Raw genomic sequence first — 27767 nt, forward strand, 5'->3', positions numbered from 1 at the left:
ACTATAGCTTTTTTGTAAGAAAATTATGGAAAATACAATTCTCTGGTTCAGGTGTGAAACTTAAGTCTATTTTTGAATTGAAAAATAAAACTATATCCGTAAAATCTGAACTAATAATTCAATGTTTTTTTCATAAAAACAAACTATTTTTTTAAAACTTCGAAATTTTTCAACTTTATTTATTTTTTTTATTTTTGTACGTATCTTAAAATGTCAAAATTTGCTTACGTTTCTAACAATTCTGCTCTATGATTGGTCAGATACTCGATGTGGCTTTCCAACTGGTATTCTATGACCGACTAGTGTCGCTAAATAGTCTATTGAATGTATTAAATCAGTATTTTTTACGCAGTGGAACGATAAACACATAAGTCATATCTTTAAAAAAAAAGTGAAGATGGAACATTTTATTAGAGTCTGTTCACATAACAAGGTTATTGTAGCATTGAATGCCAACAAGGAGAAGTATTTAAACTATGAAACAAGTACAAGTGGTAGCACTATTGGAAATGTATGCATGCATTGTCATGACAGTAAGGAATTAAATTTCTTTGGAATACCGAAAAAATTCAACTCTTATGATGGTGGTTATGCGAGATTGAGATCTCCAGAGATAATTGCACTGAAAGAGAATGCTAACGTAAAAATAATTGTTGATGATAGTGGACAACTCCTTGCTACTGTTGCAGGTAACACATTACCAGCGAATACATCCAATCATCAGCTTTCGGGTATTAGCATTCAACGGAAGGCTAATAAAAGAAAGGCCTACTCTGCTACTAATACCATAACCCATGTCTTGTTTACGTGCCGAAACTGTTACCTGAGTAAAAATAATGTGCTAACAGACAGTGAAATTGCCAGAAAAATAAAAATGGCATTGTCCGAAAATATCACTATGGAATATAAAGATGAAACGATGAAAAACAAAGCACCAGCAAACGTTACTGGCATTGATAAAACAGTCAATGAATCAAATAATAGCAAAGACGAAAAGTATATTGACCCTGTTCATGAGACACCAGTAAAAATTGTGTATGATTCAAAATGGAATAATGATTATTCTACTGATTACGAACTAAGAGAAGACAATAACTACAATATCAAGAGAGAACATGGTGAACTATTTTATGGAACAGATTCAAAATGTCCAAAGTTAATCATTGATATTAATAATGTATCATAATATATTTTTGTATTAATATTCGACATAGCATTATTTCATTAAAAATATTACATTGTTATGTGTTCATTATTTTCTAGAGTAAGCTTAAAATGATTTGCCGTTGAGGCCTAAGTCATTATCTTTAGAATAAATAAACTATACCTTTTAAATAATTACAGTAGTCTAAAGTCTTTCAGAAAAAGCTCAGACACGATGTAAAATTTATGAGCAAAAAATATAATAAGAACCATGAACATGTCATATTTAAATATCACAAGAGATGTGAAATGTTTCCAGTAAAACTATAAACATGCTTGGGCAATTTATAGGTAAAGGTCGATTTTTAAAATGTCTACGTCAACCGGAAAATTCTTGCTTAATTCATATCAATAAAAAACACCAGTCTGATTATTTTTTTTTCTTTTGCAATGTCTACGTGTTTGGTTGTTACCATGCCAGCTTTTTTCGCAATGTCCATGTGTAACTGTAGTGCCTCAGACGTGGGTTTTCTTGTACGGTTCTTGTGTAATTGATATCAATAGCACAAAAAAAAAAAACAGTCTAATTCTCTTATACAACCTTGACCATAGATACATGCTCTGGAAAGGTGCCAAGGAACATAAAGTACTAGAATCCATAAGTAAATGCTCTGGAAAGGTGTCAATGAACATATAGTAGTAGAATTCAATATTAGCATTCTACTGGGGGGGGGTAAATGCCTAAAAACAGAAAACTCACCTTCATTTAGAAGCCAATCAAAAGTACTAATTAAATATGAAATACCTTAAGTGGTTTTGTAGATAGCAGTATTAAAATTTGAAGGAAGCTTAAAAGGGTAACAAAATATTCAATGGACCGCATTGTATTTTATTTTATTTATTTATTTATTTTATTTTATTTTTTGGTTTTCAATAAGAAGCCTCACTTCATTTACAGATCTATCAAAATGGCTAACAATTTAAATTGTATCTAAGTTTGATATGATTGATGGTTTCCTCAAATTGATGACGTGTCTTACAGGCTAACCACAACAGTTTAAAGAGATAGCTCGTTGATACCAATAAACGTATTAAATCAAGAATAGTCATCTTCTAGTTGCTATAGAAAGTCTATATTATAAAAGAGACAGTTCTTTCCTGTATTTTTCTTTTAGTTCTTTCCTGGCTTTTGACTCTTTAACTCATGAGATTCTGCTGTATAAGCTATCACACAATGGTGTAAGAGGACAGGATCATGCTTGGTTTGATTCCTGTTTGTTAGGTAGAACTATCTCCGTAGATTTCCTTTCCTGCTTTTCGTCTGAAGTTGAGTTTGGTGTTCCTCAAGGCTCTGTTCTTGGACCGTTTCTGTTTTTGATTTATGTTAATGACCTTTTAGTTGTGGTTAAAAATTAAAAACCTACAGTTTGCTGTAGCCTATGTCATCCTGAATCTTTCAATGCTAAAAAAATCCATCGTTTTTGCAGGATGTGGACGCTCTCGTTGCTTTCGCTGATGACAGTACCATTGGCACTGTAGTAGGAACTGAGTCTGAGATGCTTCCCAAATTAGTTGACCTTTTCGAGAGAGTCGTTCTTTGGTTTGATGCAAATTTCCTTGCCCTAAATGTTGCTAAGTCAAGTTTTTTAATTTTTTCCCGTATTTATCTGGCGTGCCCTGAGTTAACTAATATACAGCTTTCAAGGGGCTCTCTCAGTAGACCTGAGGAACGATATGTCCAATTTCTCAGTATTATTCTCGAAGAAAACCTTTCATTCAAGCATCATATTTGACTAATTAATATGAAGATCTCAAGGAGCCTTGGAATTTTGAGGAAGCTAAAACACATTTTTTCTGGATCAGTTTTAAAAATTTTGTTCCATTGCTTAGTTCAGTCCTACGTATCTTATTGCCCTACGATATTGATGTCAACTTTCTCTTCTTTTTTGAAACCACTTTCTAAGTTATATGATAAGGCAAGAAGGCTTATACAGGAAACAATTTGTTCAACAACTAACCCAATTAGCCCAGTACTTGATTTGCAGTTTCTCTACATTCTTTCGTGCGCGTCTTTAACTTTTCATCAAATTCATGGTGATGTTCCTACAGCCCTTCAAACTACTCCTTCTTTCGTCACTGATAGGTCTTCGCATCATCTTCGCAATTCAAGGAATATTAATATTTTATTTACTCCATCGGTGAGGTCTGACTTTAATCCACTAACTGCTTTTCATATCGTTTGGAATAGCCTACCTGAGTCAGCCTACCTGAATTTCACTCGTTTAGTAGTTTCAAAAGAATTTTAAGACATTTTTTAATGTCTTGATTTTTCATGTTTAATTTTTTTTTTATTATTATTATTTAGGGGGAAGGGGGTTGACCCCAGCCTGGGTTAGAAACGTTTGTTGTGAGGGGTACTGAGTTTGTCCATTTTTTTGTTGCTTGGTTTCAAATATATAATTTGGAATTTTGGTTTATTTTATTGGATTGTCCTGCATTTTTGTCTTTTTTGTTGGGGGGGGGGTCTTAAAATCGCCTTTTGTTTGGGTTTTTTAAATATTGTTTTTTTTTTGTCTTCTTTGTTTTGTAATTATGATGCCCATAAACTATCTATAGTAAAATTTATTACATGGATAGCTGCCATTCCAGCTTTTCTGCCGTTAAAGTTTTTTTTTTTTCTCCTTTTTGTGTAGCATTGGCTGGAGTCGGTTTAATTTATTCAATCATATTTAATATGTTTAAAATATTTCTTTTACTGGTTTAGGGATTAATTGAAATGTATGTATCCCCCTTCTTTTACAGGCCTAGAAATCTTGGGCGGACTAGCAGAAAGTTTTAATTGTATGATTAATTAATTATGAATAAATCTTATCTTATCTATCTTATATGGATCCTTTAGTAAACATGTATAACTAAGAAGGAGGCAATGATTTTAGTACCCCCTCACAACGATCATTTTCTTCCGTGATAAATTCAAAAAGGTAAGTATAAATCAGATTCCTGATGTAAAATTTCGACCTCCCCCCCCCTTTAAGCAAGTCAGTAAAATTCCTAGTAAAACGCCTACGTAACTAAAAAGGCCTTATTTACTTTGTAATTAAAGCTTCAATATTGTTGTTTTCACTGTCATTAAATTCAGTAATTTTACTATTAATCAACGCTAAGTAGTTCTCAAGTGGGATGCAATTCACTAAAAACGGCTATTATATTCGGAAAGATCATCGAGTAGTTTACACACTTAATTCATAGCTTAGTGATGAAAATATCACCAACTTTACCATTTGCACATTTTCATACTACTTCTTCTATTTCAGGTGGTGATCGACTTGTCCGTGGCTGTCAAAGAACCTGTCCTCCAACATACCCATGGGTTGGCAATCCAGAAGGAAATTAAATTGCTTTAATTGATCAAACAAAATCTATGTAGCCCTTCTTTTCTCAATAAGGAATTTGGAGGACTGTCAAAGACAAAGCTAGTTATAGGAACGAATATTTTAATAAAAATTAAATATACATGATAAATATACTATATGCTTGAACATCGTTTAAGGCTTTAAGAACTAAAGCACAATGACCTGCATGGGGACTATGTACTCAATTGTAAGTAAACATAAGTAATAACAAAGCAACAAAAGTAATTTTTGTTGCACTAAAGGACAAAAGAGATTGGATCGTAGCAAAATGATCAATTTGGACATTTGGTTCAGCAAAACACAAACATTTGGCACACAAAAGGCCAATGTGCTAACAAGGGAAAATCTTGAGAAATCCGTTCAATTTAGAGCTAGTGAAAAGTATTTGATTTTAGAGGCCATAACACCAAGCAATAGTGCTTTCCTTCCCAACACATAAGTAGTCTAGAAAAAGTTAAAGGTTATTTCAAGGGGTTATAGGCAGCAATCTTCTTATAGTACCCATGAGAGTAGCAGGCACAAGTAGAGGCTGTCTTATTCATGGGTGTTGGTATTTTTTTGGATGTACAGTACTGCAAAAATAGATGCATTGAAGCCAGTAATAGCTTACAAAACCATGCAGGTGGGGGGGGACGGGACCGCTCATGCTTGACACTTGAAGTGCTTACCGTGGCACAAGAAAAATTCCCTTGAAGAGATAGATAAGGTTAAGTAAAATATTCTCTTGTTAATACTTGATCTTAGTGGTGAGCAGGTTTAGTTTTGAACCGGCCCATAAGGGGTATACTATTAGAGCTACCAGCCCTTCAAGATCTTATTACGCACACCTGGATCTTGCGCAATACTCTAGTACACCTGTATGGCATAGTAAAATTGTTTGTTACGTAATAGGGATTGTTTGTTTACTTATGCAAATGTTTTCTTCAAGATGCTGGTCTATGTTACATATTAGGGATTATTTGTTTACGTTGAGGATGACGTAATCTCTCGTAACATGTTACAGCTCAGGGCCCATGGGGAACTCCCGGTTGTAACTGAGGATGGTCCACACGTGGGTTTTATGTAATGGCGGTGCACACGTGGATGTTACGTAATGACAGCGCACAAGTGAGTGTTAAGTAATACTTTAAGAGATGTTTTTTTCTTCAAGATTTTATTTTTCTTTCAAGGATTTTTTTTTCGATGAGATACTTTCTTCGAGACATTTTTTTCAACATTTTATCCTCAGGGAGATCTTTTTAATCCGTCATCAAAGATTTTTGTTTGCTTTAAGAATCAAATGTAAGACCAGATATTTCCCCAATGAAACGGTACCTTTGACATCTGGACCAATATGCAATTGACGTTGTTATGACTCGGAAAATATATTCGATGCAAATGCTATCAGTTTCCATTTCATTTCCTCATCGAAAGGACACCAGAATCCATCAATTCTACTGAGTATTGATTTATTAGACACGGTTCTAGGTATTTACCCCCCCAGGTGATTACGCCCCCACGAAAAATACCACCCCCCGTGTAAAATACCCCCGGAAAATACCCCCCCCCGGAAAATACCCCCCGTAAAAAATACCTCCCACGGAAAATACCCCGGAAAATAACCCCCTGGAAAATACCCCCGTGGAAAATCCCCCCCGGAAAACACCCTCCCCAGTAGTAGTATCCTATATTGCTATCCAACGCCTACAAGCCAAGAGAAATGAATATGTGTTCAGTTTCAACGGGAAATGACTTACCACAGACAGGCATCTAGTACCGCGAAAGGGACATGACTTACCAGACAGGTTTATGTGTCAACACCCATTTTGTGGACCACTATTACTTACTATCAACTGTATAAAACTGGTCAGTATACTACCTGTAGTTAAAAAGACAAATTTACATGCCAGACAGGTTTCTGAGGTTAACAGCCAAGCTGAGCGTGTAATAGACTCATAGCTAGGTCTAATGATTGCATACATTATTACAGATATCAAAAAGTTAAATCATTTGCGTAAAGCTAACTCAATTTGTGAAAAAGGTATTCCATTGGCATAACTCTGCTCTGAATGATCTTAATTAGTGATTGAATAATAGGGATGAAACAAAGCTCGAGAATTATTTTAATTCGATTGTAGGAAAGTGCTAAAAGGGTTAAAGTGCTTACCAGTTAAGGTAAGCCCGAGGGGGGTGGTAACTCTAACGCAATTTAATATAAATTTGGAATAAAATCATTGGTATCAATCTATGGAAATGGTTAACGATGACTAGGTGATCATGGGACTTGACTTAGCTTTAATTCTTGGCTGTGTTCTGTATAATACACAAGTACCATTTGAGTAGTGTTATCAATATAAAATATTCTTTAACATTTTAGTAACTTAAAAATTGAAAATGAAAAAGATGTAGACGCCAAAAAAATAATTTTAACAATGAAGTTCAGAACAATCCTTAGAAATCCATAGAAATCAACTAGTGAGATGATTATGGATTGGAACCACCTAGGACCACAACCAACAATGACCCTAAACACTAAGGACCTCACCCTTCAAGGGTACCCTTTCCCCAACCTCCAAGGGCTCCCTTCCCCCCAAATTTTTGAGCCCCTCCCCCCATTTCTTATACTTTTTTTGAATTTTTTTTTGATTTTTTTTATTTATTTTTAATATATTTTTATCAACTTTTTTTACATGTCTTAGAATGACATGATACAAATTTAAAACTTAAAAAATTCACATTTAATATTTTCCGAATTCAAAATGAGAATGATACAGATATTTTAGTCGTGATTTTACTATTAGAAAAATAATTTTTGTAGCAAATTTTTTTTTTGGACTGAATTTTTGGACTTAGAAATTATTCATCTTTTTTTACGTATTTTAAAATGACATGAAATATGCTTGCGGCTGTACCAATTGTGCTCTATGCTTGCTCAAAGACATGACGCTGCTTTCCCACTGGTAGTCTATGGCAGGTTATTAACACTACCTAGTGTATCGCGTGTATTAAATCAGTACTATTTCGCAATGGTAGGATAAACACATAAGTCATATCTTTAAAAAATTGAAGATGAAGCAATTTAAGAAATTGTGTTCACATGATAGTGTTATTGAAGCATTGAATGCTGACAAGGAGAAGTATTTGAACTATGAAACAAGTACAAGTGGTAGCACTATCGGAAACGTATGCGTGTTCTTATGACACTAAGGAATTAAATTTCTTTAGAGTACAAAAAAATCAATTCTTATGATGGTGGATATGTGATACTGAGATCTCAGGTGATGATTGCACTGAAAGAGAATGCCAACATAAAAATAATAGTTGATGAAGAGGGGCAACTTCTTGATAGTGCTTATGGTAACATGTTACCCAGTGTTAAACCCTATCGTCAGCTTTCGGGTATTAGCTCTCAACGGAAGGTCAAAAGAAGACAGGCGTACTCTTCTACTAATATCATAAACCATATCTTGTCATGTCCGGAACTGTTACCTGTGTAAAAATAATGTGATAATTGACAGTGAAATTGCCGGAAAAATAAAAAGGACATTGGTAGAAAATATCACTAAGGTATATAAAGATGAATTGATGAAAAACAAAGTTCCAGCCAACATTACTACCATCATTCACAATACAGTCAATGAATCTAATAATAGCAAAGATGAAATGCAAATTGAACATGTGGATGACCCCCCAGTAAAAATGTGTTCACATGATAGTATTATTGTAGCATTGCATGCTGACAGGGAGAAGTATTTGAACTATGAAAAAAGTAAAAGGGGTAGCACTATTGGAAACATATGCGTGTTTTGTCATGACAGTGAGACCTTAGATTTCTTTGCAGTACCCAAGAATTTCCATTTTACAAATGGTGGATATGCGAAAGTATCATTTCCAGAGATGATTGCACTCAAAGAGAATGCCAACATAAAAATAATAGTTGATGAAGAGGGATATCTTCTTGTTAATACTTATGGTAACATGCTACCTATTGATAGATCCTATCATCACCTTTTAGATATTAGCATTCAAATGAAAGCAAAGGGGAAAAGAAAGGCCTACTCTTCTACTAATATCATAAACCATATCTTGTCTACATGCCGGAACTGTTATCTGTGTAAAAACCATGTGATAATAGACAGTGAAATTGCCAGAAAAATAAAAAGGGTATTGGCAGAAAATATTACAAAGGAATATAAAGATGAATCGATGAAAAACAAAGAGCCAGCAAACGTTACTACCATTGATCGAACAGTCAATGAACCAAATAATACCCAAGACAGAACGCATATTGAACCTGTCGGTGACACGCCAATAAATATTGTGTATGATTCAAAATGGATTAATGATTATTCTACTGATTACGAACTAAGATAAGACAATAGCTACAGTATCAAGAGAGAACATGGTGAACTATTTTATGGAGCAGATTCAAAATGTACAAAGTTGTTCAATGATATTAATAATGTATAATAATATATTTTTTTGTGTTAATATTATACATGTCATTATTTCATTAAAAATATATTATGCATTACATTGTTATGTGTTCATTATTTTTAGAGTATGCTAGCATATCAAACGTTTAGAATGTCTATTAAAACATCGGAGATGTAAGAAAAGGAATTTTCATACATCATATATCGGATGGATAGGTTAACATAGAAAAAATCTAAGTATCAGAATGAATAAATTCCTTATCAACATCTTTTGTCCGATAAGTCAGGATAAAATTGATAAAGTCTAAGTATCAGAGCGAATAGATTCTTTATCAACATCCTTCGGCGGAAATATCAGTTAACATTATCAAAACCTAAGTATCAGAGTCATGAAATTCTGTATAAACATCTATGGTCAGATACATGGGATAACATTGATAAAATCTATGTATCAGAGTGAATAATTTTTTTCTATCAACATCTTTGTCAGATACATCGGATAATATTGCGTAAATCTAAGTATCAGATTGAATAAATTCTTTATCAACATCTTTTGTCGGATATGTCAGATAAGATTGTCAAAATCTATGTATCAGAATGAATAAAATCTTTATCAAATTCCTTTGTCTGATATATCATATAATATTCACGAAATCTAATTATCAGAGTGAAAAAATTCCTTATCATCGTCTTTTGTCAGATATACTTGATAAATTTGAGAACATCTAAGTATCAGAGTGAATAAATTCTTTATCAGTGTCTTTTGACAGATGCGCTTGATTATACTGACTAAATCGAAGTAATATAGTGAGTAAATTCTTTAACAGCTTCTTTTGTCAGATACATCAGACAAAATTCACGAAATCTAAGTATCAGAGTGAATAAATTCTTTTTCATCTTCCTTTGTAAGATATGCCTGAGAAAATTTAAGTATCAGAGTGAATAAATTCCTTATCAATGTCATTTGACAGATACTTTTGATAACACTGATAAAATTTAAGTATCAGAGTGAACAAATTCTATATTAACATTCTTTATCGATATCATTTGTCCGATACGTCGGATAACATTGACAAAATCTAAGTATTAGAATGAATAAATTCTTTATCAACAACCTTTGTCGGAAATGTCAGTTAATATTATCAAAACCTAAGTGTCAGAGTGATTAAATTTAGTATCAACATCTATTGTCAGATACATAAGATAACATTGACAAAATGTAAGTATCAGCGTGAATAAATTTTTTCTATCAGCATCTTTATTGGATACATCGGATAAAATTGAAAAAAATCTAAGTATCAGAATGAATAAATTCTTTATCACTATATTTTGTCGGATACATCGGATAACATTGTTAAAATCTAAGTATCAGAGTGAATAAATTCATTATCAACTTCTTTTGTCTGTTACATCAGATAACATTCACAAAATCTAAGTATCAGGGGGAATAAATTTTGTATCTTCGTCTTTTGTCAGATATGATTGATAAAATGATAAAATCAAAGCATGAGAGTGAATAAATTCATTATCAATATCATTTGACTGATAAGTTTGAGACAGATGGTATCAGAGTGAATAAATTCTTTATCATCGTCTTTTGTCAGATATGATTGATAATATTGACCAAATCTAAGTATCATTGCATCAGGTTGAATAAATACTTTATCGACATCCATTGTTCGATACATCGGATAACATTGACATAATCTAAGTATCAGAGTGTATTAGAGTGATTAAATTCTTTATCAACATCTATTGACGGATACATAGTATAACATTGAGAAAATCTAAGTATCAGAGTGAATAATTTTCTTATCAACATCTTTGTCAGATACAACGTATAAAATTTACAAAATCTAAGTACCAGAATGAATAAATTCTTTATCAACATCTTTTGTCGGATATGTCGGATAAAATTTACAAAATCTAGATATCGGAGCGAATAAATTCTTTATCAACATCCTATGCCGGATACATCGGTTATCCGGACAAAATTGAAACAACCTAAGTATCAGATTGAATAAATTCTTTATCAGCATCATTTTTCAGATATGTTTTATAACATTGTCAAAATCTAAGCATCAGAGTGAATAATTTCTTTGTCAACTTCTTTTGTTGGATACATTGGATAAAATTCACAAAATCTAAGTATCAGATCGAATAACTTCACTATCATCGTCATCTGTCAGATACGCTTGATAAAATTGAGAAAATCTAAGTATGAGAGTGAATAATTTCTTTATCAATGTCTTTTGAAAGATACGTATAATAACATTGACAAAATCAAATATCAGAGTGAATAAATTCCTTATTAACATTTTTTTTATCAACATCATTTGTCAGATACGTCGGATAAAACTGAGAAAATCTATGTATGAGAATTAATAGTTTGTTTATCTACAACTTTGGTCGGATAAGTCGGTTAAAATTGACAAAATAAATGCATCAGCGTGAACAAGTCCTTTATCAACATCCTTTGCTGGATACGTCGAATAAAATTATGAAAATCTAAGAATCAAAGTGATTAAATTATTTATCAACATCCTTTGTTGGATACATAGGATAATATTGACAAAATCTAAGTGTCGGAGTGAATAAATTCTTTATCAACATCCTTTTCTGGATATGTCAGACAACATTATCAAAATCTAAGTGTCAGAGTGATTAAATTATGTATCAACATCCTTTCCTCGGATATATAGGATAAAATTGACAAAATCTAAGCGTCAGGGCGAATAAATTTTTTTATCAACATCCTTTGTCAGATAAATCGGTAAAAATTATCAAAATCTAAGTATCAGAGTGAATAAATTCGTTATCAACGTCTTTATTGGATACATCAGATAACATTCATAAAATGTAAGTTTTATTAATTTTGACTTTATGCATCGTTGTGTTGAATTTCAGTTAGACTGGCTATAGGTGGCAGCAAACCCCCTCAGACACACAGTCATAGTGAGAGAGACATGCAAAAAGTAAGGTTAATTTAGGTTCACTTACAGTGGTGCGCCACTCTAAGTGAAGCTAAATTAACCTAACTTTTTGCATGTCTCTCTATAAAATTTTTGATAAAGAATCTATTCGCTCTGATACTTAGATTTTATCAATTTTATCCCAACTTATCTGACTAAGGATGTTGATAAAAAGTGTATTCATTCTAATACATAGATTTTGTTAATGTTATCAGACGTATCCGACAAATGATACCGATAAAGAATGTTAACAAAGAATTTGTTCACTCTCATACTTAAATTTTATCATTGTTATCAAAAGTATCTGTAAATTGACAATGATAAAGAATATATTCATTCTGATACTTAGATGTTCTCAATTTTACAAGGCATATCTGACAAAGGACGATGATAAAGAATTTATTCACTCTGATACTCAGATTTCGTGAATGTTATCTGATGTATCTGAAAAAATAAGTTGATAAAGAATTTATTCACTATGTTACTTAGATTTGGTCAGTGTAATCAAACGTATCCGTCAAATGACACTGATAAAGAATTTATTCACTCTGATACTTAGATTTTCTCAAATTTATCAAGTATATCTGACAAAAGACGATGATAAAGAATTTATTCACTCTGATACTTAGATTTTGTGAATGTTATCTGATGTATCAGACAAAAGAAGTTGATAAGGAATTCATTCACTCTAATACATAGATTTTGAAAATGTTATCCAACTTATCCGACAAAAGATGTTAATAAGAAATTTATTCAATCTGATACTTAGATTTACTCAATTTTATCCGATGTATCTGACAAAGATATTGATAGAAAAAATTTATTCACTCTGTTACTTAAATTTTGTCAATGTTATCCCATGTATTGGACAATAGATGTTGATACAGAATTTCATCACTCTTACACTTAGGTTTTGATAATTTTAACGGACATATCCGGCAAAGGATGTTGATAAAAAATCTATTCGCTCTGATACCAAGATTTTATCAATTTTATCCTGACCTATCCGACAAAAGATGTTGATAAAGAATTTATTTGTTCTGATACTTAGATTGTGTCTATGTTAACCTATCTATCCGATATATGATGTATGAAAATTCATTTTCTTACATCTCCGATGTTTTAATAGACATTCCAAGCGTTTGATATGCTAGCATACTCTAAACATAATGAACACATAACAATGTAATGCATAATATATTTTTAATTAAATAATAATGACATGTAAAATATTAATACAAAAAAAGGTATTATTATACATTATTAATGTCATTGAACAACTTTGTACATTTTAAATCTGTTACATAAAATAGTTCACCATGTTCTCTCTTGATACTCTAGCTATTGTCTTCTCTTAGTTCGTAATCAGTTGACTAATCATTATTCCATGTTGAGTCATACACAATTTTTACTGGTGTGTCACCGACAGGTTCAATCTGCGTTTCATCTTTGCTATTATTCGGTTCATTGACTGTTTGATCAATGGTGGTAACGTTTGCTGGCACTTTCTTTATCATCGATTTATCTTTATATTCCTTAGTGATATTTTCTGCCAATGCCCTTTTTAATTTTCTGGCAATTTTACGGTCTATTGTCACATTATTTTTACACAGGTAACAATTCCGGCACGTAGACAAGATATGGCTTATGCTATTAGTAGAAGAGTATGCCTTTCTTTTCCCCTTGGCTTTCATTTGAATGATAATACCTAAGAGATGACGATAGGATCTATCAATAGGTAGCATGTTACCATAAGCAATAGGAAGAAGATGCCCCTCGTCATCAACTATTATTTTTATGTTGGCATTATCTTTGAGTGCAATCATCTCTGGAAATAATACTTTCGCAAATTCACCATTTGTATAATGAAAATTCTTGGTTACTCCAAAGAAATCTAAACTCTCACTGTCACGACAACGCACGCATACGTTTCCGATAGTGCTACCCTTTGTACTTGTTTCATAGTTCAAATACATCTCCTTGTCAGCATTCAACGCAACAATAACACTATCTTGTGAACAAATCTTTACTGGGGGGTCATCCACATAATCAATATGCATTTCATCTTCGCTATTATTAGATTCATTGACTATATTGTCAATGATGGTAGTAAATTTTGCTGGCACTTTATTTTTCATCGATTCATCTTTATATTCCTTAGCGATATTTTCTACCTATGCCCTTTTTGTTTTTACGGCAATTTCAATGTCTATTACCACATTATTTTTACACAGGTAACAGTTCCGGCACGCAAATAAGATATGGCTTATGATATTGATAGAAGAGTACGCCTGTACTAAACACTTAACACATGGAAAAAACACTTAAATGAAAGATTACATTTACTTTATATTGGGATTTTTTTTATTTATTAATTTTTTTTTAGTTAACAAAATTTCCAGATACCTCGCTATTTCTCTGTAGTTTTTTTAGTGGCCCTACACCTAGAAAGAATTATTTTTGACTTCAAACTGTCAAAATACTTTACCTACCCCCCCCCCCCCTTATGTGCAAATATATAACCGAAACTATATATTTCCCATTTATTCTGTCACTTGTCTCACGCTAAGCTGAAAAAAACTAACGAAGAAACCGGTTTGTTCTCGAGTTTTACACAGCGCAAACTTGAGTGAGTGGCCCACAATACAAAAATACCAAAACTCCTTCCCCCTAGGGAAAAAAAAAAAAATAAAACTCAAATAAAATTATCAAATTTGAAAGGCCTTATTTTCCACGGGGGTTATTTTCCGGGAGGGGGGGGATATATTCCTAGAGGGGATATTATCTGAGGGGGGAGCTAATTTCCAGGGGGTATTTTCCACGGCGGGGTATTTTTCGGGGTACAGTAGTAAACAGTACAGTATCGGAAAGGACACAGATCAGTGTTCCAGTTAACGACCAATTACAGTGTCCTGCTTCCTTAGCAACCTGTTCGAGTATGCCGTATTGCCTGAAGTTTTGACTAAATGTAATTTTACAGACTATCAAGTCGGTTTCAGAGCCAGTTTTGGTTGTTCTCAAGCCCATCATATACTTGGTCAGCTGCTAGTCTCAGCTAAAATGCAAAAAAGGCCACTTTATTTTTGCTCGGTTGATATCTCGGGCGCTTTTGACAACGTTGTACATTTGAAAGTGCTTCACTGCTTACTTAAAACAGGAGTTAATTCTTCCATTGTAAACGTTCTACAATATTGGTATTTCAATTCTTTGGTTCGGTTAAAATGGATGTCTGATATATCCGAACCTATCTCAGTAAAGAAGGGAGTCAGGCAAGGTGGTGTGCTGTCTCCATATATTTTTAAAACTGTGCTGGCGGACTGTTTGCGAAAGCTGTCTCCTACTATGCTCTTAAATAATTCTGCTGTTAGTCATATTGCCTATGCTGATGATGTTCTGCTAGTTAGTCATACTAGGTAAGGCCTCACAAAAAAATCTAAATTTTCTGATTAATACTTTGAGTATGATTGGGCTTTCTGTAAATGCTTCAAAATGCGAGTTTCTGTGTTTTAATATTTCTACACTTGCTCCTCCTTTACATGTGGGTACAATGCTACTCAAGTATGTCTCAAAGTTGAAATGGCTTGGGATTACTTTTTCTGATACACTTTCGACTACGAGCTCGTCTCTGGTTGCTAGTGCTCTGCAGTGTATTCACTTCTTATATGGTAAAATCTGGCCTAATAGAGAGAGGTACAGCCGCAGAGGCTTATGTACAATCTTTCCGGATTGTAGCCTTTAATGCGCAAAAAAGACCGCCCTTTTCTAAGGTGTGATTATTTTAAATATTGTAAATTCCTGCTATATTTGCCAACGTTGTACAAGAATCCCAAGATTTAATCTTATTTTGGACTGGCCGAGCCTGTAATGCTTCTGTGCAACATCGCCAAGGATCTGAGGACCAATAATCCAAGGAAGGTATGTGCCAGTGACCCCCTCACTTATTTTTTTCCAGATTGAAGATTTATAAACATTGTTATGTAATTGGTGTTGTATTTTTCTTATTATTCTCTTGTGGATAATATTATTTTGTTTTTCTTTTTTACTCCGCATTTATTTTATATTGCGGGTTATAAATAAACTTACTTACTTACTTACACGCAACCACACAGAGTCAGACACACAAAAACACAAAGATAGACACAGAGACAGGCAAACACCAAGTCAGACACAAGCACAGTCAGAGAGAGAGAGAAAAACACACACAAACAAACAAAATAGACACACAAACACACAAAGATAGATACAGAGAAAGGCAAAAACAGTCAGACACAAAGGCACGGGGAGAAAGAGAAAAAAAAAACACAGAAACTCACAGAATCAGACACGCAAACGCACAAAGATAGAAACAGAGACAGGCAAACGCAAAGGCACGGTGAGAGATAGAGAAAAACGAACACAAACACACAGATGCAGAAACACAAACACACAAAGAAAGATACAGAGACTGGCAAACACAGATTCAGACAAACAGGCACGGAGAGAGAGAGAAAAAAACACACCCACAAACACAGGCTACTAGCCAAATTCAAAGGGATAGTAACCTTTTTAATAGTCGAAAGTGATTGGAGGACAACTAACCCCCCTCTCACGCCCACCATTTCCCCAAACACATCCAATCAAAATTTTGAGATAGGCATTTTGTTCTACGTAGTTGAAAGCTCTACAAATTAGGTCTTTGAGGATAATGACCCCCTCAAAGCCCTCAGAGCAAGGGTTGTAAGTTATGCCATGGGGGCATATAAGGTTCTTATAGAAAGTTTTGTCGTAGAAACTTCAAAAAAGAGCTCATTCGATTGGAAATTTAAAGGACTACTGCCCTTTTTAATAGTCGAAAGTGAATGGAGAGCAACTAGCCCCCCCTCTCATGCTCACCATTTCTCCAAACACATTGAATCAAAGTTTAGGGATAGCCATTTTCTTCAATGTAGTTGAAAGTTCTGGAAGTTATGTATTTGAGGATGACAAAACCCCCAGAGCCCCCAGAGCAAAGGATGTAAGTTATGCCCTGGGGGCATATAAGGTTTTAAGAGTTAGCGTTGTTGTAGAAACTTCAAAAAAGGTTAATCCAAACATATCCAATCAAAATTTTGAGACAGTCATTTTGTTCAATGTAGTAGAAAGGTCCAGAAATTGCGTCTTAGAGTATGACATTCCCCCCACAGCCCTCAGGGCAAGGTTTATAAGTTTTTCCCTGGGGGCATATGAGGTTTTTATAGAAAGTGTTGTTGTAGAAACTTCAAACAGGGCTCATTCAGTTGGAAATTGAAAGGGCTAATGCCCTTTTTAGAGTCAAAAGTGATTGGAGGGCAACTAACCCCCCTCTCATGCCCAACATTTCCCCAAACACATCCAAAAAAAATTTTGAGATAACCATTTTGTTCACATAGTTTAAAGCTCTGGAAATTAGGTCATTGAGGATGACACCCCCCTAGCCCTCAGAGCAAGGGTTGTAAGTTATGCCCTGGGGGTATATAAAGTTTTTATAGAAAGTGTTGTCGTAGAAACTCAAAAAAGGGCTTCTTCGATTGGAAATTGAAAGAGCTAGTGCCTTTTTAATAGTCGGAAGTGATTGGAGGGCAACTTACCCCCTCTTACGCCCACCATTTCCCCAAACACATCCTATCAAAATTTTGAGATAGCAATTTTGCTCAACGGAGTTGAAAGTTCTGGAAATTAGGTTTTTGAGGATGACCCCCCCCCCCCGCCCAGCCCTCAGGGCAAGGGTTGTAAGTTATGCTTTGGGGGTATAAAAGGTTCTTATAGTAGGCGTTGTCGTAGAAACTTCCAAAGGGATCTTTTGATTGAAAATTGAAAGGGCTAGTGCCTTTTTTAATAGTTGAAAGTGATTGGAGAGCAACTACTGCCCCTCTCACGCCCACCATTTCCCCAAACACATCCAATCGAAATTTTGAGTTAGCCATTTTTTCAACGTAGTTGAAAGTTCTGGAAATTAGGGCCTTGAGGACAATAACCCCCTCACAGCCCTCAGGGCAAGGTTTGTGATTTATACCCTGGGGCATATAAGGTGTTTATAGAAAGCGTTGTCGTAGAAACTCAAAAAGGGCTCATTCGATTGGAAATTGAAATGCCTAGTGCCCTATTTAATAGTCATAAATGATTGGAAGGCTTGACATTTTCAAACAGTTCGTGGTAACGAACTGTAGGTAAGGAGCGAGCCGGCTCAATGGTAACCGAAACTCTAGAAAACGGGTTTTTGATACCAATAGATATATCAAAAGAATCAGATTTCAATGCTAATTTCAAATATATAACTTTCATCAAGTTTAGTGCTACCCATCAAAAGTTACGCGCCTGAGAAAATTTGGCTGATTTTTAAAAAAAGGGGGAAAGACCCCTAAATGTTACAGAACCTTAATGAAAATCACACCATCATATTCAGCGTATCAGAGAACCCTACTGTAGAGGTTTCAAGCTCCTATCTACAAAAATGTGGAATTTTACATTTTTTGTCAGAAGAAAGATCACGGATGCGTGTTTATTTGTTTTTTTTGTTTTTTTTCCCAGGGGTGATCGTATCGACCCAGTGGTCCAAGAATATCGTGGGAGGGCTCATTGGAACGGAAATTAAAAGTTCTAGTGCCCTTTTTGTGGGAGGAGGGCAACTAGGCCCCCTCCCACGCTTATTGTTTACCCAAAGTCACCCGATCAAAATTTTGAGATAGCCATTTTGTTCAGCATGGTCAAAAATATGATAAATATGTCTTTTAGGATGACTTAATCCCCCGAAGTTCCCAGAGGGAGGGCTAAAAGTTATGAACTTTACCCAATGTTAACATATAGTATTGGTTGTTGGGAAGTATACAGAAGTTTTCAGGAGGTTTTTTTTTCTGGTAGTGGGAGGGAAGGGTGGATCGGTGGTTATGTTGGAGGATCTGTTCATGACGGAAGTTTTCCTGGGGGAAGGGAAATTGCCATGAAGGGGGCGCCGGACTTGCCAGCATTATTTATTGGTTATTGGGAAGCATACAACCATTTTCAGGAGGGATTTTTTCTGGAGGGGGGGGGCTAGAGGAGGGGGTTACTCTGGAGAATATTTACGTGGATGATGTTTCTTTGGGATAAGGGACATTTCTATGAAGGGGGCGCCGGATTTCCAAGCATTATTTAAAAAACGATCAGAAATTAAATAAAAAAACAAGTTTTTTCAACTGAAATGTAAGAAGGAATATTAGAACTTAAAACGAACAGAAATTATAACGTATGTGAGGGGGTTCTCCTTCAAGTCAATACCTCGCTCTTTACGCTACAGTTTTTTTTTAGTGCTTTCAAAAGAGCTATCTATTCTAATTAAACGGCCTTTGTGATTCAGGGGTTTGTGAATCAAAATTTCTTTTAACTTTTAACGTAAAGAGCGTGGTATTGACTAAGGGGAGAACCCCCTCATATACGTAATAACATATACGTAATAAAAAAAAAACAATAAGAAAACAAGCGATACGGCTCAATAGTAGTCGAAACTTTTAAAAACGGAATTTTGATGTCAATAAATGTATCAAAAGAATGTGTTTATAATGCTGATTCTAAATATAGAAATTTTATTAAGTTTAGTATTACTCATCAAAGGCTACGAGCCTGAGAAAATTTACCCGATATTTAAAGAGGGGGGAAACATCCCCTACAAGTGAAAGAATTTTTTTCAAAGAGGGGCCCCTACAAGTGAAAGAATTTTCACTTGTTTGCCCCTACCAGGTGAAAGAATTTTCACCTCGCTCTTTACTCTAAAGTTTGATTCTGTCTCACATCTTTATTTTTTAAAACAATAAAAAACTTTAGTGTAAAGAGCGAGGCGTTGAGGAGGGGACAGCCCCTTTCATATACGGAATAATCTCTGTTCGTTTAAGTTTTAATGTCGCTCCTTACTTTCAGTTTAAAAAACTTGTTTTTTTTTTATTTAATTATAGTAAAGATCGATGTGGATATAATATACTTTTTTTTAGACCAGGGCAATTCGTATCGAAGGAGTTGTCGTAGAAACTTCAAAAAGGGCTCATTCGATTGAAAATAGAAAGGGCTAATGCCCTTTTTAATTGTTGAAAGTGATTGGAGGGCAAATAATCCCCCTCCCACGCCCACCCTCCCATTTGCTCATTATGTTCAAAAACTAAATTTTGCCTTAAGATTAAATCAAGATGCACTGCGTTAATGCTAATTCCCAATAAGGCATCTCAGCAGTATCCCAAGAACGACTAAGGGTATTATGTTCAAACTTTCGGTGCCACTTCTGCTCTTAAAATTTAACCAAATCAAAATAGCGTAAGTGTATCCTAGCTATCAAAGGAAGTAAACAGCTTTTTTGCGAATTGTATCAAGTTTTCTATTTCAGGTCAAATTGAGAAGGTATGAAACTAAATTGAACACTACTATTTGTGCCCAGAGTTAAAATGGTGTATTTTGTTAAAAATCTCTGAAACATTTTCTCCAGTATACAAATAGAAGGCCAAATTATAAAGTCTTAAAAAAATGAAAAGATTTAAACTATTATTTTCTTTTTCCCTGAAAAGACTATGTCAATATAAACCCAACAGAAATTAACTAAAAAAAACTTTTTCCACAAAATAAGTTTTTCGAAGAAAATTAAAGAACTCCATTAGACCAAAAATGAGCAAAAGTAAAATAAAATAATCTATCAAGCGTGAAACTGCCACAAATCAGCATCAATAAACAAATGAAACCCAAAACGAACAGAAATTACAATAAATAATAGATTCAAACTCAAAACGAGCAAAAATTAACATGAGTAGGGCTCAAAACCCCTATTCCATCCCAAGGGCAGAACATAATTTGCACTTTACTGGAAAAAAAAATGAATTTGTATTGTCAGTATATTATACATATACTATACGTATATTATATCATCAATATTTATTAATCAAAATGCTAATATTATTTGATTTATTAAAGTTATAAAACTAAAAACATTTATATTTTTTTCAGTAAAGTGCAAATTATGTTTTGAAGCTCGTCAGTTCAAAATTTAACTATAATTCTAATGTTTATTTTCAATATTAAATACAAAAGAAAATATCTATAATATAATTATACGAATATAATATACGAATATAATATAATTTGTTTTCAGTAAAGCGCCAATGACGCAGTAGGTCTTAGACTTTTACAGTGAGATAAGGAGGCGATACCAAAACCCCTGTTTGTAGTGATTTTTGCTCGTTTCAAGCTTGATTTGCACATTCAATTTAATTTTCACTCGTTTTAAGATTTATTTATTCATTTAAGCTAATATCTATTGTATGTTTGTTTGCATTGGTTGTTTATTTAATTTCTGTTCGTTTTACGTTTCATTTGTACTTCAATAGCAAAATAACTTTTTTCGTTTTTAAGCCTGATTTTCATATTCAATCTAAGCATTACTCGCTTTAAGACCTATTTATTAATTTGTGTTATTTTTTGTTGTATGTTTTCTTGATATGATTCTTTATTTAATTTCTATTCATTTTGGGTTTCATTTATTCTTTAATAGTAATTTCTGGTCGTATTGAGTTTGAATTTCAACAGGTATTTGTATTTGCTGAGCTTAAGTTTAAAATGGCCTTTACTTTTCTTTGAAAAACTTATTTTTCGATTTTTTTTTTTTTTTTAATTAATAAATAATAAAGCATTGGAGCCGTATAGGCAACGCTATAGCGTTGCCTCTGAATATAGATAGCTTTTTTGAAAGTACTAAAAAAAAAACTTTAGCGCAAACAGCGAAGTATTGACTAGGGGGCAATCCCCCATATATGTAATTGTTTCTGTTCATTTTCAGTTTTAATATTGCTCCTTACTTTCAGTTGAGAAAACTTGTTTTTCTTTATTTAATTTCTGATCGTTTTTTAAATAATGCTGGGGAATCCGTCACCTCCTTCATAGAAATTTCTCTTTCCCCATGAAAACATCCTCCATGTAAAGATCCTTCAACATAACCCCTCTCCCCTAACCCCACCCCCCAATAGAAAAAATATTTCTCCTGAAAACGTCAGTAGAAGGGGGGGTCCGACTCCCATTGCTCACCCCTGCTGCCACCTACAACTTTTTTACATAATTTATGCATGTTTTTATGGTTTTTGTCAGTGAGAATGAAAAAACAGGAATTTTCTCACTTGAAAAACCAGGAATATTATAACATTCATGGTTGTTTTCTTGTATGGTTATGTGTGTTGGTCGATTTATTTGATGTTTTTCATGGATGGTTATGGATTATTTATGGTTTTTGTCAGTGATAATGAAAAAACAGTATTTTTCTCACTTGAAAAACATGAATTTTCTCACATTTATGTCTTTTTTCATGGATGGTTATGTGTGTTGGTCAATTTATTTGATGTTTTCATGGATGGTTATGGGTGATTTATGGTTTTTGTCACTGAGAATGAAAAGACAGAATATTTCTCACTTGAAAAACAGGAATTTTGTCACATTTATGTCTGTTTTCATGGATGGTTATGTGTGTTGGTCGATTTATTTGATGGTTTTCATGGATGGTTATGGATGATTTATGGTTTTTGTCAGTGAGAATGAAAAAACAGGAACTTTCTCACATTCATGCTTGTTTTATGGTTTTTGTCAGTGAGAATGGAAAAACAGGAACTTTCTCACTTTAATGGATTATTGAGTCTAATGGGAGCAGGTCAATGACACTTCCTTCATGTTGTTGCTCTCAGCGAATGTTATGAGTTTCCAGAAATTTGTAACACCTGTGCTTTCGACCTCAATTTCCCATATCTTGAATCAATAATTCCACTTAAAAACAACAAATTAATTCCCCTTTCGTGACAGATCAATCAACCAATGACATCATCTGTCAGACTTTAAAAATTTTCGCCTAGAAACGATTCTCCAGGAATAGATCAAAGTCATTAATGTCTTTGCCTCGAAAACAACTCTTTTGGTCGAACTCCAAAAGATATTAATAACCAAACGCCATGGAAACAATTCTCAAAGAAACATCTTAGCGATGAATTGTTTTAGCGCGGGAATCAGGGTTCTTATTAATTTGAAATGCCTCAGTGCAGAGATGCCAAAAACAAAAGGAACACGCTGAATTTACGTTTAGGGATTATTTGGGCGAAACTGTTTTAGACAGGTTATGGAATTATTTCGGCGATACAGTTACAGACATTTTAAAAGATGATTTAAAAGATGAGTTTAGAAGAGGATTTGAGGGTGAAACTCTGTGGTCGTTATAATACACAAGTTCCATTTGAACAGTGTTGTGAGGTCCTCTACCACAACCCCAAAGGGTTCCGATCCCCCCACCCCCACCCCGCAGGCAGCCACCGGTCCTCAAAGGTAAACCGGATTCCCAAAGGGCCCCCGGCGCCCCAAAGGCTCCTGAGCCACCATTTTAATTCTTTTTTAAGGCTTTATTATATCTTTTGAGAACAAATTATTATTTTAGGGAATTATTTCTGCGAAACAGTTAGAGACATTTTAAAAGATGATTTTTGAAGAGATTTTAGAAGAGGATTTGAGGGTGAAACTCTGTGGTCGTTATAATACACAAGTTCCATTTGAACAGTGTCGTTAGGTCCTCTACCCCAGTCCCCATAGGTCCCCCAGGCTCCCAAAGGACCACCCAGCCCTCAAGGGCCCTCCGGATTCCCAAACACCCTCCCCGGGTCCCCAAAGAGCCCCATCCCCATTTTGTTAATACTTTTTTGTGCATTTGAGACACAGAAGGGTCCCCACATTTCAAAGGGCTTTATTATATTTTTTCAGAACAAGTTTTTTTCTTAATGTCATTCATAAACCAATTTTACAACTTGAAGTAGTTATCTTTTCCCCCAAAACTTTACTATAAGGCTTTTTGAATTACCCAATATCATGCAATACTTTTCAAAGGCATTTCAGAACATGTTTTTTTCTTAAGGTCCTTCTTAAACCCATTTTACATGTTGAAAAACTTATCTTTTCCCCACAACTTTACTTTACGACTCTTTTGCACACCCAAACATCAAGCAATACTTTCCAATAGGCTTTATTATATCTTTTCAGTACAAGTTCTTTTCTTAATAACCTTCTTAAACCAATTTTACAAATTCTAAATTTTTCCTTAGTAGAAGAAAAAGCTATATCATAGTTGCGAATATTTTCTCGGAAGATAAGCAGTTCTATTTCAATTTTAAATTTTATCAATGAAGTTAAGAAAAGTTAAAGTTCTCTTCTGAATTTTCTCAATGTATAAAGAAATTAGTTATTAATCAATTCTATTTTTTCCAAATAATATAAAAATTTTTCACTTCGGATCAAATTTTTCTCAAAGAGATGAAAAAAATTTAAATACTGTTCCTAATTTTTCACGGAAGATAGAAAAGTTCAAGTTCTCTTCTGAATTTTACCAAAGAACACACTCCAATTGTAATTTCTCCAGAGAAAATAAAAATCTTCCACTTTAGTTTTAAGTTCACCAAAGACATAAAGAAATTTAAAGTTCTATTCTAAATTTTTCCGTAGCAGATAGAAAAAGCTATAGCATACTTGTGAATATTTTCCCAGAAGATAAAAAGTTCTACTTCAATTTTTAATTTTCTCAACGAAGTGAAGAAAAGTTCAATTTCTATTCTGAATTTTTTCAATGAAAAAGAAATTAGTTATTGATCATTTCCATTTTTCCAAATACTATAAATATTTTCCAACTTCAAAATGGGCACACACAAAAACTTAAACACACACAAACACACACACACACACACACTAACACACACACACACACACACACACACACACACACACACACAAACACAAACACACACACAAAAACTTACACACAGGCAAAAAAACGTTCACGCACACAAAAACTTAAACACGCACACACAAACTTAAACACAAAAAAACAAACATACACACACACACACACAAAAAAAAACTCACAAAACCAAAAAAACTTAAACTAAAAAACAAAAACTTACACACACACACAAAAACTTACACACACACACAAAAACTTAAAACATAGAGACAACCAATAACCAAACACACCAAAAAAAAAACACACACACAAAACTTACACACGCACACACAAAAAAACATACACACTCACACAAAAAAAACTTACACACACAAAAACTGACACCAACACACAGAAACTTACACAAACACAAAAAAACTTAAACCCACACACAAAAAATTACACACACACAAAAACTTACAAACACACAAAAACATACACACACACACAAAAACTTACACACACAAAAACTTAAACAAAAACGCCGGAACAGACACACACACACAAACTCACACACACACACAAAAACTTACACTCACACACAAAAACTGACTCTCACAAAAAATTACACACACACACACAAACACAAAAACTTACACACACACACACAGACACACAAATTTACACACACACACACAATTAGACAAAAATTACGATATTTATGCACAGTTTCAACTAACTACGGCTAAGTATCTTAAAAGGCGAGGTATTTTTCTTGCGACAACAAAAAAAATCATTAAGTGGTATTAATGAAAATGATGATAATCAACCGAAAACCGTCAACGAGAACTCCGATTAACCATCACCAAAGTTTCACAATGCCGTCAGTGTGTCAACACCCCTCGGAAAATAGGGGGGTAAAGGTCAACTGCGAAGATATTTAGCCTACAGAAAAAAATTGCTCATTGTTCCTTTATTAGCCACGCAATTAGACTAAAAATTATGATATTTATTCACAGTTTCAACTAACTATGGCTAAGTATGTTAAAGGCGAACCATTTTCTTGCGAGAACACAAAAATCAGAACACACACACACAAAAACTTACACACACACCCAAAAACTTACACACACAAAAACTTACACACACACAAAAAAACTTACAAACACACACAAAAAATTACACCCACACACAAAAACTTACACACACACAAAAACATACGCACACAAAAAAACTTACATCCACACACAAAAACTTACACACACACAAACACAAACACACACACTCCAAAACTTACACACACACACACAAAAAATTACACACATATAAAAAAAAAAAAACAAGCAAACAAAAATTACCAACAAAAAAAAAAATACAAAGATACAAAAAAAAACATACCCACAAAAACAAACACACACACACAAACAAATGTCAACACACACAAATATAAACAAAAAAACACATACACACACACACAAACACAAAAACTTACACACACACACACAAATATACACACACACACAATTAGACAAAAATTACGATATTTATGCACAGTTTCAACTAACTACGGCTAAGTATCTTAAAAGGCGAGGTATTTTTCTTGCGAGAACACAAAAAATCAAATCATTAAGTGGTATTAATGAAAGTGATGATAATCAACCGAAAACCGTCAACGAGAACACCGATTAACCATCACCAAAGTGTCACAATGCCGTCAGTGTGTAAACAACCCTCGGAAAATAGGGGGGTAATGATCAACTGCGAAGATATTTAGCCTACAGAAAAAAATTACTCATTGTTCCTTTAGTAGCCACGCAATTAGACTAAAAATTATGATATTTATGCACAGTTTCAACTAACTATGGCTAAGTATGTTAAAGGCGAGCCATTTTCTTGCGAGAACACAAAAATCAGAACACACAAACACAAAAACTTACACACACACACAAAAACTTACACACACACAAAAACTCATGTGTGTGTGTGAGTTTTTGTGTGTGTGGGTAAGTTTGTGTGTGTGTAAGTTTTTTTGTGTGTGGGTAAGTTTTTGTGTGTGTGTAAATTTTTGTGTGTGTACAAGTTTTTGTGTGTGTGTAAGTTTTTGTGTGTGTGTGTAAGTTTTTGTGTTTGTGTGTTCTGATTTTTTTTGTTCTCGCAAGAAAATGGCTCGCCTTTAACATACTTAGCCATAGTTAGTTGAAACTGTGCATAAATATCATAATTTTTAGTCTAATTGCGTGGCTACTAAAGGAACAATGAGCAATTTTTTTCTGTAGGCTAAATATCTTCGCAGTTGATCATTACCCCCCTATTTTCCGAGGGGTGTTGACACACTGACGGCATTTTGACACTTTGGTGATGGTTAATCGGTGTTCTTGTTGACGGTTTTCGGTTGATTATCATCACTTTCATTAATACCACTTAATGATTTTTTGTGTTCTCGCAAGAAAAATACCTCGCCTCTTAAGATACTTAGCCGTAGTTAGTTGAAACTGTGCATAAATATCGTAATTTTTGTCTAATTGTGTGTGTGTGTGTGTAAATTTGTGTGTGTGTGTGTGTGTTTGTGTCTAAGTTTTTGTTTTTGTGTGTGTGTGTGTGTGTATGTTTTTTTGTGTGTATTTTTTTGTGTGTGTGTGTATTTGTGTTTTTCTGTGTTTTTTTTTTTTTTTTTTTTTTTTTTTGGTTTTTTGTTTTTTTTTTTTTGTGTTTGTGTGTAAGTGTTTTTGTGTGTGTGTGTAATTTTTTGTGTGTGTGTAATTTTTTGTGTGTGTGTGTAAGTTTTGTGTGTGTGTGTAAAATTTTGTGTGTGTGTGTAAGTTTTGGCGTGTGTGTGTAAGTTATTGTGTGTTTGTAAGTTTTTGTGTGTGGGTGTAAGTTTTTGTGTGCGGGTGTAAGTTTTTGTGTGTGTGTTATTTTTTGTGTGTGTGTGTGTACTTTTTTGTGTGTGTGTGTAATTTTTTGTGTGTGTGTGTAAGTTTTTGTGTGTGTGTGGTAGTTTGTGTGTGTGCAATGTTGTTGTTGCTTGTGTAAGTTCTTGTGTGTGTGTGTTCTGATTTTTGTATTATCGGAACAAAATTTTTCTCTTATAAAAAAATTTGCCGTAATCAATTAAAATTCTTCATAAATATCATAATTTTTA

At 33.8% G+C, this 27767-nt stretch overlaps 1 protein-coding gene across 1 annotated transcript in view; it reads left to right on the forward strand.

Moving 5' to 3' along the window:
- LOC148952035 (chitin deacetylase 8-like) overlaps positions 1–4682 on the forward strand; it is a 199642-nt gene extending 194960 nt beyond the window's left edge. The window contains exon 7 of the mRNA XM_089089492.1: positions 4458–4682. Coding sequence (XP_088945618.1) covers positions 4458–4537 — 80 coding nt within the window. The 3' untranslated portion in view covers positions 4538–4682. The remainder of the gene's footprint in view (positions 1–4457) is intronic.
- The last annotated feature ends 23085 nt before the right edge of the window (positions 4683–27767 follow it).

Source organism: Artemia sp. Qi Xiang Cuo, chromosome 5 (assembly GCF_049724085.1).
Source record: "Artemia sp. Qi Xiang Cuo chromosome 5, ASM4972408v1, whole genome shotgun sequence".
In the NCBI taxonomy this organism is placed as follows: domain Eukaryota; kingdom Metazoa; phylum Arthropoda; class Branchiopoda; order Anostraca; family Artemiidae; genus Artemia; species Artemia sp. Qi Xiang Cuo.